This window comes from Borostomias antarcticus, assembly GCF_949987555.1.
Source record: "Borostomias antarcticus genome assembly, chromosome: 16".
NCBI classification, from domain to species: Eukaryota; Metazoa; Chordata; class Actinopteri; order Stomiiformes; family Stomiidae; genus Borostomias; species Borostomias antarcticus.
Genome location: NC_140249.1, coordinates 11,426,735 through 11,445,133, shown reverse-complemented (window position 1 = coordinate 11,445,133; position 18,399 = coordinate 11,426,735). Strand labels below are relative to the sequence as shown.

The following is an 18,399-nucleotide window of genomic DNA, read 5'->3' as shown; positions in this document are numbered from 1 at the left end:
CTCTGTGAGTGGTCGATTCGACCGACGCCCCCACAATTGCACAGTTGTTTCGAAGCCCGTTTACCGTCCTCTGTCGGTTAGCCAGCTATCTGGTTTAGGAGATATTTTAGAGAAAACGTGAGCTGTGGTAAAGAGGAACTCCCTTTTCGTGCCATTTTAGATGTTGATGTACTGTGTAGCTATCTAGTGGATTAGGTTTAGGCGCCATTCATAAAGTGTAACCAAGGTAACTAGTTTGCAAGACTCTCGCGGGAGTTTGCTTCTCGAGAGAATTGGTGGTTGTTGTGGGAACTGGGAGGAAGAGAGAGGTGGGCGATGATGATGGATGCATTTCTAGCCGTTGCGTTTACAAATCAAAGTAGCCTATTACAACTAAGCGTTTTTTTCCCATCATACAATTACCAGAGGGCTATAGTTTACCACCCGATGCTCAATGAGAGTACCTGAAATACTCATCTGTACTGTAGCAAGGAAAACAGATAATGGATGGAGAGTTGGCTAGCTAGCTATAGCTAGCTACCGATAGCTAGCTAGTTACTAGCAGCAGGGTTTGCTGGAGCATCCGAATTGGCTGAAGGGCCTGTTCTGATCTAGCAAGCGACCTACACGCGGTTGTGTAGTTTCCCCCTTCCGCGGTTGAAGGCTTTGGCTAACGTTACACCTCTGGTTTGAAAAGTAACGTTACATCCTCTAACGAGCTAACGGCTAGCTAGCGGTGTGTTGTTTACATGAAGACTAGCGCGCGTGGGACAGATGTAATTCCGGTGTTCTGGCTAACTTTAGTTTGGTAAATATCAGATGAAGTCTCTGAATTATTATGCTGGGCCATGGGAGACGTAAACATGCGTGCTCTTGTATATTCAACCATAATCAGACCCGTGTGACCGTTGCTTTGTAGTCAGGAGGAGCCGGGATGTTGGTCCACCTGCACACGCCGCCGGAGACAAAGACGGGCACCCACGCGCGCCCGTGGCCCCGGTGACGGACCTGATCTGAACAGGCTCAGGAGTTCAGCGTTGCTGAATGTCGCTGTTTGGTGAGGTTCTCCTGGCGACAAGTACAGAATCTGGCGACGCAAGGCATTTGAACGGGCGATTTAGCGAATTAACATAGCTAACCAGTAATAACGATGGTGCAGCAGTTGCCACTAGCTAGTAGTAGCTAGCTATCAAAGATCGAAGTGATTAAAGCTGGAAACGGCACTTGGAGTAGCTAACAGCTAGCTAACTAGCTTCCCTAGCTAACTAGCTTCCTTCACATAGCCGGACGACAGACCATGATCATTCAGTCGTATTTCCAACTATGGAGGAAGGGAGAGCATATGCATATTGGTGATGCTCTCTGTCTCTAGCTAGCTGGCTAGCTGAATACGGGCGGTTTGATCCGGCGGTGAGGAGGATGGCAGTATGCTAGCTGCTGGGCTTGAAAGCTATTGATCGAACGCTCATTGACAAATTGGGCGATCGACCGAGCTCCGTGGGACCAGACTTAGTCAAGGCAGCGTCTCTGGACGAGCGGGGGTGTGTGTCTTGGCTCGGTGTGTGCGTTTTCCTCCGGGCCTGGTCGAGCTTGGTGCCGATATGAACCCAGTGAACGCCACCGCTCTGTACGTGTCCGCCTGCCGCTCCGTGCTGCAGTGCGACCCGCAGAAGCAGCAGAGCTTCGCGGAGATGTACAAGCTGCTGCCCTTCTTCCGCCAGTCGCTCTCCTGCCTGGTGTGCGGTGAGTAACATGCTTGCCTGACAAATATTTATTGTTGCAACTGAAATGTCGGCGAATGTTCACTATGCTCTATGGAATTTGCTATATAATTACATGCATAACTGAATCACAATTATACGTACAATGCCATGATAGTCAAGTTGTATGTATATTAAACATATTGTAGCCTAATAGAATATAAGTCAGCTTTATTTCTCAGCCTAAGATGAAAGATTTGTTCTTTGGCTACCTCATCTCAAACAGTTAATTAGAAATGTATCATTCGTTCTAGTCCAGCAACCGAGCAGAGCTGTGTGTGTGTGCTTGCGAGTGAGTGTGTGTGTGTGTGTGTGTGTGTGTGTGTGTGAGTGTGAGTGTGAGTGTGAGTGTGAGTGTGAGTGTGTGTGTGTGTGTGTGTGTGTGTGTGAGTGTGAGTGTGTGTGTATGTATGTGAGTGAGTGTGTGTGTGTGTATGTGAGTGAGTGCGAGTGAGTGAGTGAGTGTGTGTGTGTGTGTATGTGTGTGTGTGTGTGAGAGTGACAGTGTGTGTGTGAGTGACAGTGTGTGTGTGTGTGTGTAATGTGGTACTGCTGCTGCTGACACGTGTGTCATGTTCCGCCGGGTCTCCTTGGCAACCGAGGCTGAGCCTTAGCAGCAGCTGTCCTCCTGCGTTGCTAAGCAAGTGTGTCTCTGCTCTGCTCTAGCCAGTCTACTCTACCCAGTCTGCTCTAGCCAGTCTGCTCTGCTCTAGCCAGTCTACTATACCCAGTCTGCTCTAGCCAGTCTACTCTACCCAGTCTGCTCTAGCCAGTCTGCTCTGCTCTAGCCAGTCTACTCTACCCAGTCTGCTCTAGCCAGTCTACTATACCCAGTCTACTCTAGCCAGTCTGCTCTAGCCAGTCTGCTCTAGCCAGTCTACTATACCCAGTCTGCTCTAGCAAGTCTGCTCTAGCCAGTCTACTATAGCCAGTCTGCTCTAGCCAGTCTGCTCTAGCCAGTCTACTATACCCAGTCTGCTCTAGACAGTCTACTCTACCCAGTCTACTCTACCCAGTCTACTATACCGTCTGCTCTAGCCAGTCTACTCTACCCAGTCTGCTCTAGCCAGTCTACTCTACCCAGTCTGCTCTAGCCAGTCTACTATACCCAGTCTGCTCTAGCCAGTCTACTCTACCCAGTCTGCTCTAGCCAGTCTACTCTACCCAGTCTGCTCTAGCCAGTCTACTATACCCAGTCTGCCCAACCAGTCTGCTCTAGCCAGTCTACTATACCCAGTCTTCTCTAGCCAGTCTGCTCTGCTCTAGCCAGTCTACTCTAGCCAGTCTGTTCTGCTCTAGACAGTCTGCTCAAACAACAGACAGCTGTGTTTAGGATTCACAAATCTATCACTTAACATGAATGTTATGGGGGCGTGGTGTCGTCTCAGTATCCTCAACATTTGTCTCTCTACAAAATGACCCCTGGAGTGTGGGAGGACCTGCTGATGTTGATCAATGATGGAGGCTGGTCACAGTGGTCAGACGGACGGATGGACGATTGATTGATTGATTGGTTGGTTGGTTGACTGATCAGTGTGGACGAGTGGCTCTTTTAATCATCCTTTCTGTCTGGTGAAACTGTTTTTTTTGCTTCCCTCTGGAAGATGTAGGGGTAGGACCTATGCCCACCCTCCCCCCCATTGCTCTCTGAAATGTGCTATACAAATAAAGTTTGATTTGACTGGACTCTGTGCCCCTCAGGTAACCTGCTCCAGGACCCCGTGGCCCCCACCAGCTCTTCCTGTCAGCACTACGTGTGCCGGGGCTGCAAGGGCCAGAAGATGCTGCTGAAGCCGTCGTGCAGCTGGTGCAAGGACTACTCCTGCTTCCAGGAGAACCGGCAGCTCTCCTTGCTGGTCGACTGCTACCGGCAGCTCTGCCTGTACATCACCCGCCCCCCGCTGCTGCAGCGAATCAGCAGCCAGGTGGGCGGGTCTCCGGAGGTCATGACCCTGCTGGAGGAGATGCTGGTGTCCAAGGAGGAGGAGGAGGAGGAAAAGGAGGAGGAGTCTAGCCCGGCCCCCGAGGAGCGGAAGCCGCCTCCCCCCTCTGCTCCGGCCGCCCTCGTCGCCCCCCCTCCCCCGGCAGAGCCGGGCCCCGCCCCCTCGTGTCTCAACGGGCCGCTGGGCTGCAACGGCGCGTGGGGGGAGGAGCCGGCGCCCAGCTCCCCGGAGCTGGAGGTGTGCGACCCCGAGGAGACGGTCGCGCCGCAGCCCCCCGCCGCCGAGGAGCCGGACCCGGGGCCGGCCGCCGGACCCCCGCATGCCCTCGCTCAGGGCGCCACGTTCTCCTTCAGGGAGGAGGGCGTGGCCAGCCGGGAGGCAGAGGAGGGGGAGGTGCTGCTGCTCAGCGTGGAGGAGGTTCTACAGACTCTAGAAACTCCTCCTCCCAGCGCAGGGGCGCACACACACCCCGACAGGACGCACACGTACTCACACACGCCTGCCGACCGGACGCACGCTCGCACTCACGCGCCCCCCGACAGGACGCTCGGCCACGCGCACACACACCCCAACAGGACGCACGCTCACGCACGCCTGCAGCCGGACAGGCCGCCGCATGCACACGCGCCGCCGGAGAGGACGCAGGCCGTCGCACGCCACCCCGCGCCCCCGCCCGGCCGCCCCAGCCGAAAGCGCTCTCACTCGGAGAGCGACCGGGAGCGGGTCCAGCCCCTCCCCATCTCCTGCATCCTGCAGGGCCCGCCGGCGCCCTCGCCTCCCCCGCCCCCTCGCGCGCAGCCCCCCGCCCCGTCGCTGGCGGCTTCCGCCCCCCCGGCCCACGCCTACTCAGCCCTCTCCAACGGGGGTCCTCCCAGCCCCCCCCGGCCGCCGCCCCGCCCCCCGCCGGCCTCCAGCAAGGCTGCGAGGAAGCACTCGGACCAGGGCTCGAAGAGGCCCCACCCCAAGCCCCGCGCCGGGGGCCCCAAGGCCAAGGAGCGCTCCAGGGACCAGCGCCTGCTGCCCCCCAGCCCGGCCAAGCCCCTCTACAAGAAGCCCGCCGAGAAGAAGGGCTGCAAATGCGGCAGGGCCACCCAGAACCCCTCGGTGTTGACCTGCAGGGGGCAGCGCTGCCCCTGCTACTCCAACCGCAAGGTGAGCTCCGACTCCTGTGCCCCTCCCCGAAAGGTTGAATGCCCCTCCCCCAAAGGTTAAAGGTTGACGCTAGGGATGAGACGGTATACCGTAAAAGCGTGAAACGCGGTATAAAATGTCCACGGTATTAGAACCGTGACATTCCCTGTGTTTACGGTATTACGTTTACGGTATTACACAATAATGCGCTGCTGAAACTTCACATTTCAAGTTGCTTGCAACAGTTAATTTTGTAATTAGGTGGGCTAGCTTGCAGAAGCTAGCCCAACTTGTGATATTCCCACTATTTCTTTCTTTCTTTATTATTCTCCCCGCTTTTTTGGACGTTAACTAGTTCTTCATACTTTGTGCTAGAAACTTCATTCAAACTTTAAAATGTTCATGACGTTCAGCTCTTGAACGGATCCATTCAGATTTTTGATATTTTTTATAGTTTTTAAGAAATTTAATTTTTTTGTCCTATTGAAACTGCTTGAAATGCTTTTGGAATGTTCAGAAATTTTATGTTTTTAGAGTGGTGGCAGCAGTTGCTTTGAAAATATTCACACATTTTGTAAACTGCTGGCACTCCTACAGTTATGAAAGCTCACACACATATTATACATCAAAATGTTCACACAACTGTGCTGATTCGTACAATGTAAGTATCTAAGCCGTATGACTTATAGTTTTCGCTGTATGACGATTTGTTCGGCAACTGCGCTCCTCATTGAAACGTATGGCAACACTAGCTTTTGAGCTGCTAATTTTGCATTTTTACTCTTTTTCTAACTTGTCGCTATGCCTACAGTTTTAACAGCTCATACACATATTATATATCGAAACGTTCCCATAACTGTGCTGATTCGTACAATATAAGTATCTAAGCCGTGTGACTTGTAGTTTTCGCTGTATGACGATTTGTTCGGCAACTGCGCTCCCCATTGAAACGTATGGGCCCACACTCTACCTTTTGAGCTGCTAATTTTGCATTTTTACCCTTTTTCTAACACGTCGCCATGCCTACAGTTTTTAAGCTACATGGACATATCATATCCTAAAATGTTCAGCATTTTCTCAGGATTCCTACGGTGTCAATATCTAGGCTGTGACATTTATACTTTTTGAGAGAGAGCTGTCTGAAGCCAACATGCCTTTCCATTGAAGTGAATGAGAGGATGCTCACAGTGTCAGTTGGGATTTGAATTTGGGGACACGTGCATGCTCTCTGTACAGGCACCCTTTTATGACTATTGTGGTAGCATTCATATTCATTCATTCCTTCCTTCCATCCATCCTTTCTTCCCTTCCTTCCTTCCATCCATCCTTCCTTCCATCCTTCCTTCCATCCTTCCTTCCTTCCTTCCTTCCTTCCTTCCTTCCTTCCTTCCTTCCTTCCTTCCTTCCTTCCTTCCTTCCTTCCATCCTTCCTTCCATCCATCCTTCTTTCCTTCCTTCCTTTCCTTTCCTTTCCTTCCATCCATCCTTCCATCTTTCCTTCCTTCCTTCCTTCCTTCCTTCCTTCCTTCCTTCCTTCCTTCCATCCTTCCTTCCATCCTTCCTTCTTTCCTTCCTTCCTTCCTTCCTTCTTTCTCTTTCTTTCTTTCTTTCATCCATCCATCCATCCATCCATCCATCCTTCTTTCTTTCTTTCTTTTTTTCTTTCTTTCTTTCATCCATCCATCCATCCTTCTTTCTTACTTTCTTTCTTTCTTTCTTTCATCCATCCATCCTTCTTTCTTTATTTCTTTCTTCCATCCATCCTGCTTTCTTTCATCCATCCATCCTTCCTTCCTTGCATCCTTCCTTCCTTCCTTGCATCCTTCCTTCCATCCTTCCATCCATCCATCCTTCCATCCTTCCTTCCTTCCTTGCTTCCTTCCTTCCTTCCATCCTTCCATCCATCCTTCCTTCCTTCCATCCTTCCTTCCTTCCTTCCTTCCTTCCTTCCTTCCTTTCATCCTTCCTTCCATCCATCCTTCCATCCTTCCTTCCATCCATCCTTCCATCCTTCCTTCCATCCTTCTTTCTTTCTTTCTTTCTTTCTCTTCGTGGTGGCGTGGTGGTCTTGCCACCACGCCACAGACCCCACAACTCAGCCCCTGATTGAGCTAGAGACACACAGTCTTCACCAGTGGGTGCAAGGATACTGCCCGGACGTCTTCATGGTGGAGTCAGGTAGGTGGCCCGGAGAGGGGTACACTGTCCCTGACTGGCTCTGACCTGAGGGGGTGGAGTCTCATCACCACGCCACTATCCATGCCACGGGCCCCACAACTCAACCCCTGAGTGGGCTAGAGACACAGTCTTCATTGGTGGATGCATTGAAATTGCCCAGAGGTCACTGTACTGTCCCCGACTAGCTGTGACCCAAGGGGGTGGGGCCTAACCAGCACGCCACTATCCACGCCACGGGCCCCACAACTCAGCCCCTGAGTGGGCTAGAGACACGGTCTTCACCGGTTGAGTCAGGTAGGTGGCCCGGAGAGGGCTACACTGTCCCTGACTGGCTCTGACCTGAGGGGGCGGAGTCTCACCCCCACGCCACTATCCACGCCATGGCCCCACAACTCAGCCCCTGAGTAGGCTAGAGACACATGGTCTTCACCGGTGCGGGCGGGTAGGTGGCCCGGAGAGGGGTACACTGTCCTCGACCAGCTCTGACCTGAGGGGGCGGAGTCTCACCACCATGCCACTGTCCACACCACAGACCCCACAACTCAGCCCCTGATTGGGCTAGAGACGCACAGTCTTCGCCGGTGGGTGCATGGAGATTGCCTTGTCCGTAGTAGTTCTAGCAGTAGCTGTTACATACAACTGCAGCAGCTAGCCCACCTCACATTTTCTCCAGGAAATGTACTTTCTAGTTGAATATAAGCTTGCTATTAATAAACTGAGCTTAATTACAATAGTGTGTATTTTCCATCATGTGTTGCACTGTAGTTCCTTCAAAGTAAAATACTTGTTTTTTTATGTGTGTTGGGGAGGTGAAATGTCGTATACCATGAAATACCGCAAACCCTACCGTGTAACTAGCTACCGTACCGCAAAAATCCATACGGTCTCATCCCTAGTTGACGCCCACGGGCCCCCGGAACAGCTGGTCAGGGATGGAGGTCTCGTAATGTTTCTGGTACGAGGGGCAGTATTAATCATTATTCAACTTCATTTGTAAATGCTTGATTCTGATTGGCTGGGAGGGATACATTATTTCTGTATATCCCGCCCGATGTTTAAGCACAGCTGTAGATTAATGCGCCGACCCGGAGTAATCAAGAGATCAGACGCAGCCTTGCGGTTGCTATAGAAACCACTGTAACCACTGTAGGACACCGCTTGACCCTCGTTATTGACCCTCGTTATTGTAGCCAAAGAATGGTCACCGACAAAAAAACATCAGGCTGCAGAAACGAAATATGCTATTTTTACTGCTATTATTATTAATAGGCTAATAATAGGCTATTCATAGCCTAATAAGCCTAACATAAAGCCTTGCAAGTCACGCAATGCATTGAATGGCTGCTTGGGGTTACGAGGGGCACAGATGAGCCTAAAGGCCAGAGGCAAGGGATGAAAAACTGACTATTGATTTGACATTAAAAGAAAACATCCAAAGAGATGTAGGCTAATTCAGACAGGCAGTAGATGCGTTGCTGTTCATTGATTGAGGTGCGCCATAGCAACTTCTAGCCTACACTTTTTAAAGCAAATATATTTGAGCAATACTTTTATTTTGTTTTCATAATTATGTTTTTATATGTTTTCAGTTGAAAAGAAGTTGAATAAGCGGAATATTTACCTCGGGGCCGGGTAATATGCTGTTTCAATGACACTCGCAGAAGGTTACTGATAACACCCTCCGCTAGGGCATTGAAACAGCATATTGCCCGGCCCCGAGGTAAATATCCCTTACCTAGTCTTGTCCTTAAACAGCTTTTGATATGATATGAGGGACAGTATTAATCACTAGTCTTGTCCCTAAAAAGCTCTTGATATGATACGATATCGTCTTGTCCCTAAACAGCTCTTGATATGATACGAGGGACAGTACTTATCACTAGTCTTGACCCTAACGCTCCTGGTCTGTGGGCTTGGTCCTGTGGTGTTAAGCGTCTGACTGGGGTGCTACTTCAGTACAGTTCAGTTCTTCAACAGCTTAACGGAGCGGAAGAGATCAGCTGTTCAACCCGGCGTGTGTGGCTCTGAGCACCTGGGAAAGGGCTGCGTTCTGAATCTAACCTCTGTCCCCCCTGTCTGTCCCCCCCCCGGCTGTCCCTCCCCGGCTGTCCCCCCTGTCTGCCCCCCCCCTTCTGTCCCCCCTGTCTGCCCCCCCCCCGTCTGTCCCTCCCGTCTGTCCCCCCGTCTGTCCCCCCCGTCTGTCCCTCCCGTCTGTCTCTCCCATCTGTCTCCCCTCGTCTGTCCCCCCCCGTCTGTCCCTCCTGTCTGTCCCCCCCGTCTGTCCCTCCCCAGGCGTGTCTGGACTGCATCTGCCGCGGCTGCCAGAACTCCTACATGGCCAACGGGGAGAAGAAGCTGGAGGCGTTCGCCGTGCCGGAGAAGGCCCTGGAGCAGACCCGCCTCACGCTCGGCATCAACCTCACCAGCATCGCCGCCGCCCACCTGCGGGGCCCGCCCCCCGGCGCCGTCCATGCCGGCGCCCTCATCAACATGGCGGCGGCCACCGGGGCGCCCGTCGTCGGCGCCGCCGCCTTCCTGTCCGCACCCAGCCCCCCGCCGGGCCCCGCCTACGAAGACACGCTGGACCTCGGGTTCCACTGCTGACCGCAGGAAGTAGCTCCGGGTCCTCCTCCTTCATCGGCGAACGAGACAGTCTCCGTGCCCCTTCCACAGGGAGGGTCATTCTAAGGCAGCTATAGGTCTGTCCTGTCCTGTCCTACTAGAACCTGTTCCGCTGTGTGGAATGTAGAACCGTGCGTACGGAACGCTGTGAGCGTCACGGAGCCAGCGGCCCTGTGTTTGTGACATCAGATCACAGTCCCCCCGGGGCAGCCGCGCGCAGCGTTCATCTGTGTTCAGTCCCTCTCAACACGGTCCCTCTCTTGTGTTCTTGCCCGGTGACCAGGGGAGGGGTTTTGTCTTAATGAATCGGGGACTGGATTCACACAGATGTTCATTCAGGAAATGGTATTGTAAGATGACAGCTGTGTCATGTGGATGTTCTTGCAGGTACTCGAGGACAGCATGTGACGTTGGGTTGGTGGGGGGGAGCACTTAATCGGATTGGCCAAATAATAACAGAACCCTTCTTGGTTACTATAGCAATAGCACCACTGAATCCTCATGAACAGCCCCACCCCCCTTCCCCACACACACACAACCTGCATAGTGTACAGTGTTGTCACTCATCGACATCCAGATAGAGAGGCGGGGACAGCGTGTGTGTGTGTGTGTGTGTGAGTGTGTGAGTGTGAGTGTGTGAGAGTGAGTGAGTGAGTGAGTGAGTGAGTGAGTGAGTGAGTGAGAGAGAGAGAGAGAGAGAGAGAGAGAGAGAGAGAGAGACGGGTGGGGAGACTGAGTCAGGTAGATCAACCGAAGCCATAGATAGGAGGGTTGCTGTTATCCAGACGACGCTCTGTGTTGAGTCCTGAGTCTCTTACTGACCAGTCCCTGACTAACACTTTAAAGAGGCTTATTTTTGATATGGAGCGATAGAGATGTTTCACATGTGTTTCTGGCCAAGCACCTTGGAGCTCTCGTAGACCTCAGAGAGGGCCTGTCTGTGTCGGTGTTACACTGTCTGCCCTGTCTGTCTGTCTATCTGTTTGTCTGTCTGTCTATCTGTTTGTCTGTCTGTCTGTCTGTCTGTCCTGGTGGTCAAATACAGAAGGTTGGGAGCATGGAGGGAGGGAGAGAAAGATGGAGGGAGGGAGAGAAAGATGGAGGGGGGGTGAGAGAGATGGAGGGAGGGAGAGATGGTTTACTCTTCTTGTTTACTGAGTCACTGTGCCAGCAGAAGTCTCACTCCGATGGGCAACCTGTTCCTACGGTTACGCAGGAGTGTTTGGACACACCTGATTGGTCCTCCATCCGTAGGCCAGGAAGTGGTAGGCGGAGTCTGGACCAACGAGCAGAAGGAGGTCTCAGTGGCGTCACACACGTGTCAGCAAATGGAAGCATTCTGAAAGACTATGTGGCATTGAAAGATGGCCGCCCATTCATTCCAATGAAAGTTGCTCTCAGCGCGTGAAACATTTTGATCATACTTCCTGTAAACCACAGCACATGCGCAGTATGTTTTTTTTTGGCTCCGCCTCTCCCTCTTTCCCATAGAGCAGTGCGGCACTGCTGTAGACATACATGGAGAAAGAAACGTCTGGAAACTCCGGCTCTTGGTGGCTTCTAAAGAAAAATGGACCCAATTATTTAAAACTTGATATTTAGAAGAGCAGCTTTTGACTGACTGATACCCAGAATAGTTTTTGTTCCTTTCCTCAGCTGTGTCATTCCTTATGTACCGTATGTCTATGGGAAAAACAGCCATTTCATTCCCTATGTATGTCTATGGGGAAAAGTATTTTTGCCCCCAAATGCGTCACATGACTCGTAGTATCGAGCCTGGCCACTGCGCTCAAAATGTTCCAGAGCCCGGAGCCGTCCCTGGGCGTGGCGCCGGCGCACGACCGTCACTTCTGTGGTGTTTGAGCTTCACCGGGCGTTCAGGGTAGAACGGACACGTGCGTCTCTGAGGCCTCCTTCTCTAGACCTTCCTCTGTCAGGACAGCAGTACTGAGTGAACCAGCCTGTCTGGGGGATCTTCCTTCTCTAGACCTTCCTCTGTCAGGACAGCAGGACTGAGTGAACCAGCCTGTCTGGGGGATCTTCCTTCTCTAGACCTTCCTCTGTCAGGACAGCAGGACTGAGTGAACCAGCCTGTCTGGGGGAATCTGTTGGGCATTACTTGAACCCTGATTACAGTCCAGTTATTTTTTTCTGTCTTGTCGCAATAGAGCCTCCGGTTATATTGTCTTATGAAACATTCACTGCCACATTATGAAACAATGTAGTGCAACATGAAATGAAATAAAATGATTTTGACCTCATGTCCCGACTGGCAAACTGGCACTTTGTGGGGGTTGAGAAAGAGGAGGAAGAAAAGCTGCTGTTCTCTGACAAATATGAACACTTGTACTTTATTCACATTATGTGGGACACACACACACACAGTACAGTATGTGGACTGCAAGGCAGATAAAAGATAAGTTATAAAACAACAGTACAGTATTTCCAGATGATGAACATGATTGTCATGATAATGTGGAGTCCCAGTACACCACTGCCTAGTCCAAGCTTAGGACATCCCCACACACACACACACACCTGAAACAAGCAGTCCTCAACCTGGTGCGCTGACCTATCAAAAACATCCTCCAGCTCAGACAGAAGAACAGCATTACTGGATGACAGCCTACACACGCCATTCAGACGTGTGTGAGGATGACGGGTAAGCGCTGAGGGTATCGTCCAACCTTCCCCGGCCGTAGCGGAGAACGGGTCGTTTTATAGGGGGATCATCTCTGCTGTCAGTTCACACCTGCTCCAGAAACACAAACAGGCCGGGCCTCGGTCGGTCCCACCTGTCTGTAACCCCGCCTCCCTCTGTCACTGTCCACACTTCCACTCACAGGCACAGCCCTGGACGCCTCTCTCCCATCTCCCGAGGGGGCCCTCCCTATCCCACCAGGAAGGCCCCGAAGTAGCTGGCCCGCCCGTCCGTCTCCACAATGCTGGCGTTGCTGACGGTGAGGAAGAGGCGGTCGGCGGGCTGCAGGTGGGCGGTGCCGGCCTGGTGGAGCGAGAACAGCCCGTGTTCGTGGCGCTGGAACCAGCAGGCGGTGCGGGACGACTTCATCAGCAGGATGGGAGCTGAGTACGAGCTCATCTACACACACAGACAGACAACCAGGACCTCCGTCATCTACACAGACAACCAGGACCTCCGTCATCTACACAGACAAACGACCAGGACCTCCATCATCTACACAGACAAACAACCAGGACCTCCGTCATCTACAGACAAACCACCAGGACCTCCGTCATCTACAGACAAACCACCAGGACCTCCGTCATCTACAGACAAACCACCAGGACCTCCGTCATCTACACAAACCACCAGGACCTCCGTCATCTACACAGACAAACGACCAGGACCTCCGTCATCTACACAGACAAACGACCAGGACCTCCATCATCTACACAGACAAACGACCAGGACCTCCATCATCTACACAGACAAACGACCAGGACCTCCATCATCTACACAGACAGACGACCAGGACCTCCGTCATCTACACAGACAAACGACCAGGACCTCCATCATCTACACAGACAAACGACCAGGACCTCCGTCATCTACACAGACAAACGACCAGGACCTCCGTCATCTACACAGACAAACGACCAGGACCTCCGTCATCTACACAGACAAACGACCAGGACCTCCGTCATCTACAGACAAACCACGTAAAGTAAAGTAATATTATTACTGTGACACCGTGTCCTTACTGCTTCCTAAGTGCAAAACAGCAAGTCATGACCTTTATCCAGAAACAAAAGTTGAACCCATTGCAGCAAAATAGCTAACATTACAGAAATCATCAGTGTAACTGCTTTAGCCACTGACCGCTACCATTAATGTTATGGAAGCTGCTGCTAGTTGTTGTGAGGCCATGAGCTTACTGGCTATCCCACTCTTATTGTGCTGGATTAGCATTGGAAGCATTGGAACTGATGTGTCCAGGTGACAAGACCCATCTTTATTTATCAGACATTACCGTCCTACCAGTCCCGCACAGAAACAAGCCAGCCAACACACATAAGCCAGGCTTGACCTGGCCTGGTTTAACTTTGGCTCTCGGCTTTCTGTTTCCCCACCTCTGCTTTGCTGCATTCTCTATGAGCATGTTCTGCTAAGTGCTTACTGTGCTTTGTTATATGATTCACTCAAATATAATATTAGAGACTACAGTGATAGCTAACACATAATGGCCTACCATGTAGGCAACTTCTCTGTAACTATTAGTGCACTCTCCTGTTAGTCATGTCTCTCTTATGAAGTATTTAGCCCATGTTTACTGCCCTGTATATGTTCTTAGCCAATAGACAAACATTTTCCAGGAGCTTGCTCAATCGTCTTGTTGAGAGGGGTCAGGGAAGAATTTTTACAGCTCACTTTTCTGGCCCCCAGGTGAAACTGTTTTTTTTTGCTTCCCTCTGGAATATGTAGGGGTGGGACCTATGCCCACCCTCCCATTGCTCTCTGTCAAGCGCATTGTGTTGCCTCTGTGTATGAAATGCGCTATATAAATAAAGTTTGATTTGATTTGATCCATAGAAAACATCCTAGAAAAAACATCCTAGTGAAAACATCCTAGAGAAAACATCCTAGTGAATCTCACCTTCTTGTAGATATACTGCACCAGCTGCGTCCCCTCCTCCCTGGCCTCCCCCTCCTCGCCACCGGGGGGCAGTCTGAAGTAGGTCTGAGCGTAGATGTAGTAGAGTCCGGCGCGCGGCACCAGCAGCTCCCCGCCCCTCAGCTCCACGTTCAGGAGGAAGGACAGGACGCTCTCGCCCTCCCACTCCCGGACACGCTCCCCCAGAAACCCCCTGCTGCTGCTGGAGAAACCTTCACATGCATGCACACACACACACACACGCGCATACGCACACGCACACCATGGGAAGACGGGCACGTAGTCAGACAGATTCATACAGTACACACACAGGTATACACAAAAGCTGTTTTTATGCTCAACAATGGTTATACAGTATGCTCAACAATACTTGTGTCTTGGCCAGGACTCTCTCTTCCTGGTTAAATACAAACCACACAGCAAAGATGAAGTAGGGAGGAGCAGCGCAGGGAGAGGGGCGGGGCCAGCGGGAACAGTGCCAGGGAGGAGGTACGGGGTAGAAGGTAGGGGGTAGGAGCTAGGAGGTAGAGTGTAGGATGCAAGGGGTAGGAAGTAGGGGATAGGATGTAGGGTGTAGGAGCTAGCCAACCCCATGTTAAAACTCTGCACATCTGCTATTCTACAGGTAAGGCAAGTTTATTTATATAGCACATTTCAGCCACAGGGCAATTCAAGGTGCTTTACATGAGACATTAAAAGCATTAAAACAAAAAGCAAGACACTATAGACATTTAAAACAAAAAGCAGGACAAATTAGCGATGGTCCCAGCAGACACGCACACACAGGCAGGGAATGAAGACCTGCTGGACCTCAGACAGACAGGCCAGGGGGGCTCTCCTCTGACTCTGTTTCCTCACAGATCTGACACCATAGGATGGTTAGTGAGCAGTAATGGCTCAGGTGCAGGACCATCGCTAATACACGTCTATTCAGATCTACAGGACGACCCTCCCGGCAGTTGGCACTAGTGTACGGGAGTAAGGGCTGAAGATAGGAGCTAGGAGGAGTAGGAGCTGAGGATAGGAGCTAGGAGGAGTAGGAGCTAGGAGGAGTAGGAGCTGAGGATAGGAGCTAGGAGGAGTAGGACCTGAAGATAGGAGCTAGGAGGAGTAGGAGCTGAGGACAGGAGCTAGGAGGAGTAGGAGCTGAGGATAGGAGCTAGGAGCTGAGGATAGGAGCTAGGAGGAGTAGGAGCTGAGGATAGGAGCTAGGGGTGTAGACGAGGTTTAGAAATGGCCTCACTTTCCGCTGTCTGCTGTTGGGGTGAGACGCTGATGGTCACATGGGCAGCCACTCCAGGGAGGGGGGTGGCTCTGGGAAACGCCCCGGAGACCTTATCTGGGGGAACAGAGGGTGACTTCATCATGACCATCATGTCAGGTAAACAGGTGGTCATAGTTATGAGGTTATGACAGGTCATAGTTGTGACGGGTCTTAGTTGTGACAGGTCATAGTTGTATGACAGGTCATAGTTGTGACAGGTCTTAGTTGTGACATGTCATAGTTGAGTGACAGGTCATAGTTGTGACAGGTCATAGTTGAGTGACAGGTCATAGTTGTGACAGGTCATAGTTGAGTGACAGGTCATAGTTGTGACAGGTAGTTGTGAAAGGTCACAGTCAGGTCATCATGGCCCATGGCTTACTTGTCACTGCAGCTACTGCCCTCTGAAACCTCTCTGCCATGGTCTGCAAGTCAACACAACACAGAGACAGATGAGAAACCCCATCAAATACGCTCAGATTGTGGTCAGTAAGGTACAAAGGTGTGTGTAGGAGGTAGGGTGTAGGAGGTAGGATGTAGGGCAGATTGTGGTCAGTAAGGTATAAAGGTGTGTGTAGGAGGTAGGGTGTAGGAGGTAGGATGTAGGGCAGATTGTGGTCAGTAAGGTATAAAGGTATGTGTTGGTCTACCTTCTCTACGCGGTAGTGGAGTTGTCGTGTGACCAGCCAGCAGGGGTCGCTGCTTTCCTCCCCCGCAGGGCGCAGATCGGCGTTCATGAGACACGAGACACTCCGAGAGAAGCTTCCCTGCGTCTGCAACACAGTTAATAACGAGTTAATTACCACCTTCAGAAGAAATACACCTCACGAGTAAAGATGTCAAGAAAAAAGGCTATACATTTTTAACAAAGTGAACTTTATAACTCTTTAGGCTGTTCATTAATATCAAATATAATTGAGACTTAGCCTAATTATGCCTAATTACAGATACAGTAGGCTAGAGTAATCTTATAAGCAAAGTTTGGATAATAGGCTAAGCCCGGTAAAGTATGTAGCCCAGCCAGTGGGGCTACGTTTTAATGTCACGAGGACTTTCCCCTCCTTTGTTTTCAGGGTGCTTATTTTTCCATATCCAAACTCGTTGTTCACATATAGGGCGTGCATGGCCACAGTCATCATGGTAGCCTACCAGCCATCATATTTTACTCATTCAGACGCATGCATCCAAAATCAATAACAGCAGCTGTAGACAGCGGACTAGTTGACTGCACACCAACTCCATTCTTTTACAGTTCTGTAAAGTTGACTCGCAATGTGCGCGAGCGTCGGTGTGACAAACCCCAAATCTGAGCACAACTGATCAAGTCTCAGAGCGGCCGAAAGGTAGTTTTCGGCTGCGATTGCCTCCTTTTTTCTAATCTTACCGTCGCCAGAACGCTGTTGAAGTACATGAAGCTGATGGCGACTGCGATGGTCTGTACTAGTACAGCTGCCAGTATTATCAAAGCCAGGCATTGCTGAGAGATGGAGACAGGCATCATGCTACCGATAATCGATAATCCGCACAGAAAGGGGAAATCCTGCAGTTCGTCGGTCGTGTCCGCTCGGCTGCTGTCGCGCCTCTGTAGAGAGGGGAGTTGGAGGAGTGCTTATGGTGAATGCAGGGAGAGGAAGTGCAGACAAAGTATGTCTTTCAACACCTCCCATGTCCCATCCCCGCTATCAGAGTTTGAGGTAGGCCTGTAGTTGCTCTGCCCACTTTGCACGAAAACTGAACGGGGGTCTCCTTTGAAACCTGGATAGGCTATTCAACACAGCGATGTGATATTGAACGCCAATGTAGATATCATGCACAGGTTATATTTTTTGCATAATGGGGTATCTTGACTTGTTCGTCTCCACTTGGCCTGAGCCTATAGTCATAAGTTGTAGACTATGCGTCGTCTTCTGGAGATTTGACGTCGCTCTGCTCGGGGCTGAGCGTGACCTCCAGAGCCCGCGGACGTGCTGACAGCTGTCAGCCTCTCACTTCTCCCTCATCCTTCTCCCGTCAGTGGGTTTTTTACTCCTCCTGTCTCCTCGGAATAACCCCTCTACCTCTCCTCCACCTGCCCCACCTCTCCTCTGGGGGGCGTGAGTGAGCAGGACATTCTTCTGAGCTGTAGGATATGACCCTGGTTTGGAGCCAGGACCTGTGTTACAGCAGACGCGCACACACACACATCCTCTTGCAGCACGTTCACACGGTAAGAGAAGAATGGAGGTTTGTGTGCCAAGTTAATAAGAGTTCTCATGATGTATACTGAGGCGACCTGTTCAGCGTTGCGCTCAGACCTGGAGCGGTGACGGCCTGGTCTGGTCCCGGGTCCGGGTGAGGAGCGCTGTGGGAGGTTAGGCGTCCCGGGCTGGACGTGGAGTGTTCAGGTAAGTGTTCAGGTTAGTGACACACTACATTCCCACAGCTGTCAGAGAGGAGCGGAGATACCTGACTACTGTTTCGCCCCAGGTGAGCAAGCCGATACTCTGAGAGACAAAGTCCCATCCTGGCAACACACACACACACTCTCTCACACACACACACTTGCACATACACACACACTCAAACACATGCGCACACACACACAAACACGCACACACAAACACACACTTGACCTGTGGAATGCGGAGTTCTTTGAAGAGTCACACCAAGTTCCTTTCCGCTTCGGGACAGAAATTCACCTCTGACATGTTGTTTCTCCGGGTGTGGAATCCCAGGGAGGCGCTGTCAGCCAATCAGCTCGGGCCTTACTGGGAGGTGCTTTCCCCCTCAGGTGCTGAGCTTGGCCGCCTGCCATTGGCTTGCTTGTTCTGTGGAAGACAGAGGAGGAGGCTCCCTTTAAGGACACACTGCGGAGGCAGAGCCCCCCTCATCCGCTGTTATCCAGGCGT

General features: G+C 51.5%; 2 protein-coding genes across 2 annotated transcripts; one reads left to right on the top strand and one right to left on the bottom strand.

Moving 5' to 3' along the window:
- The first annotated feature begins 309 nt into the window (after positions 1-309).
- Positions 310-10,636, top strand: LOC311319630 (E3 ubiquitin-protein ligase MSL2-like). The gene is made up of 3 exons (XM_084451210.1): positions 310-1,722; positions 3,441-4,834; positions 9,284-10,636. The coding sequence occupies exons 1-3, from the start codon at positions 1,581-1,583 to the stop codon at positions 9,593-9,595; spliced, it is 1,848 nt and encodes a 615-aa protein (XP_084307336.1). The 5' UTR covers positions 310-1,580; the 3' UTR covers positions 9,596-10,636.
- A 1,867-nt stretch (positions 10,637-12,503) lies between these two features.
- LOC311319699 (tumor necrosis factor ligand superfamily member 10-like) lies at positions 12,504-17,020 on the bottom strand (the record flags this gene model as incomplete). The annotated part of the gene is made up of 6 exons (XM_084451301.1): positions 16,896-17,020; positions 16,162-16,284; positions 15,894-15,936; positions 15,491-15,586; positions 14,230-14,459; positions 12,504-12,713 (listed from the first exon to the last, which is right to left on the bottom strand). Exons 1-6 carry the CDS (start codon positions 17,010-17,012, stop codon positions 12,504-12,506), a joined length of 819 nt encoding a protein of 272 aa, XP_084307427.1. The 5' UTR covers positions 17,013-17,020.
- Between the last annotated feature and the right edge of the window lie 1,379 nt (positions 17,021-18,399).

Excerpts from the sequence above, each read along its gene's own strand:
- LOC311319630 (XM_084451210.1), top strand. The coding sequence starts at position 1,581 with ATGAACCCAGTGAACGCCACCGCTCTGTACGTGTCCGCCTGCCGCTCC. Across the intron at positions 1,723-3,440 it reads GCTCTCCTGCCTGGTGTGCG|GTAACCTGCTCCAGGACCCC; the intron begins GTGAGTAACATG and ends TGTGCCCCTCAG. Across the intron at positions 4,835-9,283 it reads CCTGCTACTCCAACCGCAAG|GCGTGTCTGGACTGCATCTG; the intron begins GTGAGCTCCGAC and ends GTCCCTCCCCAG.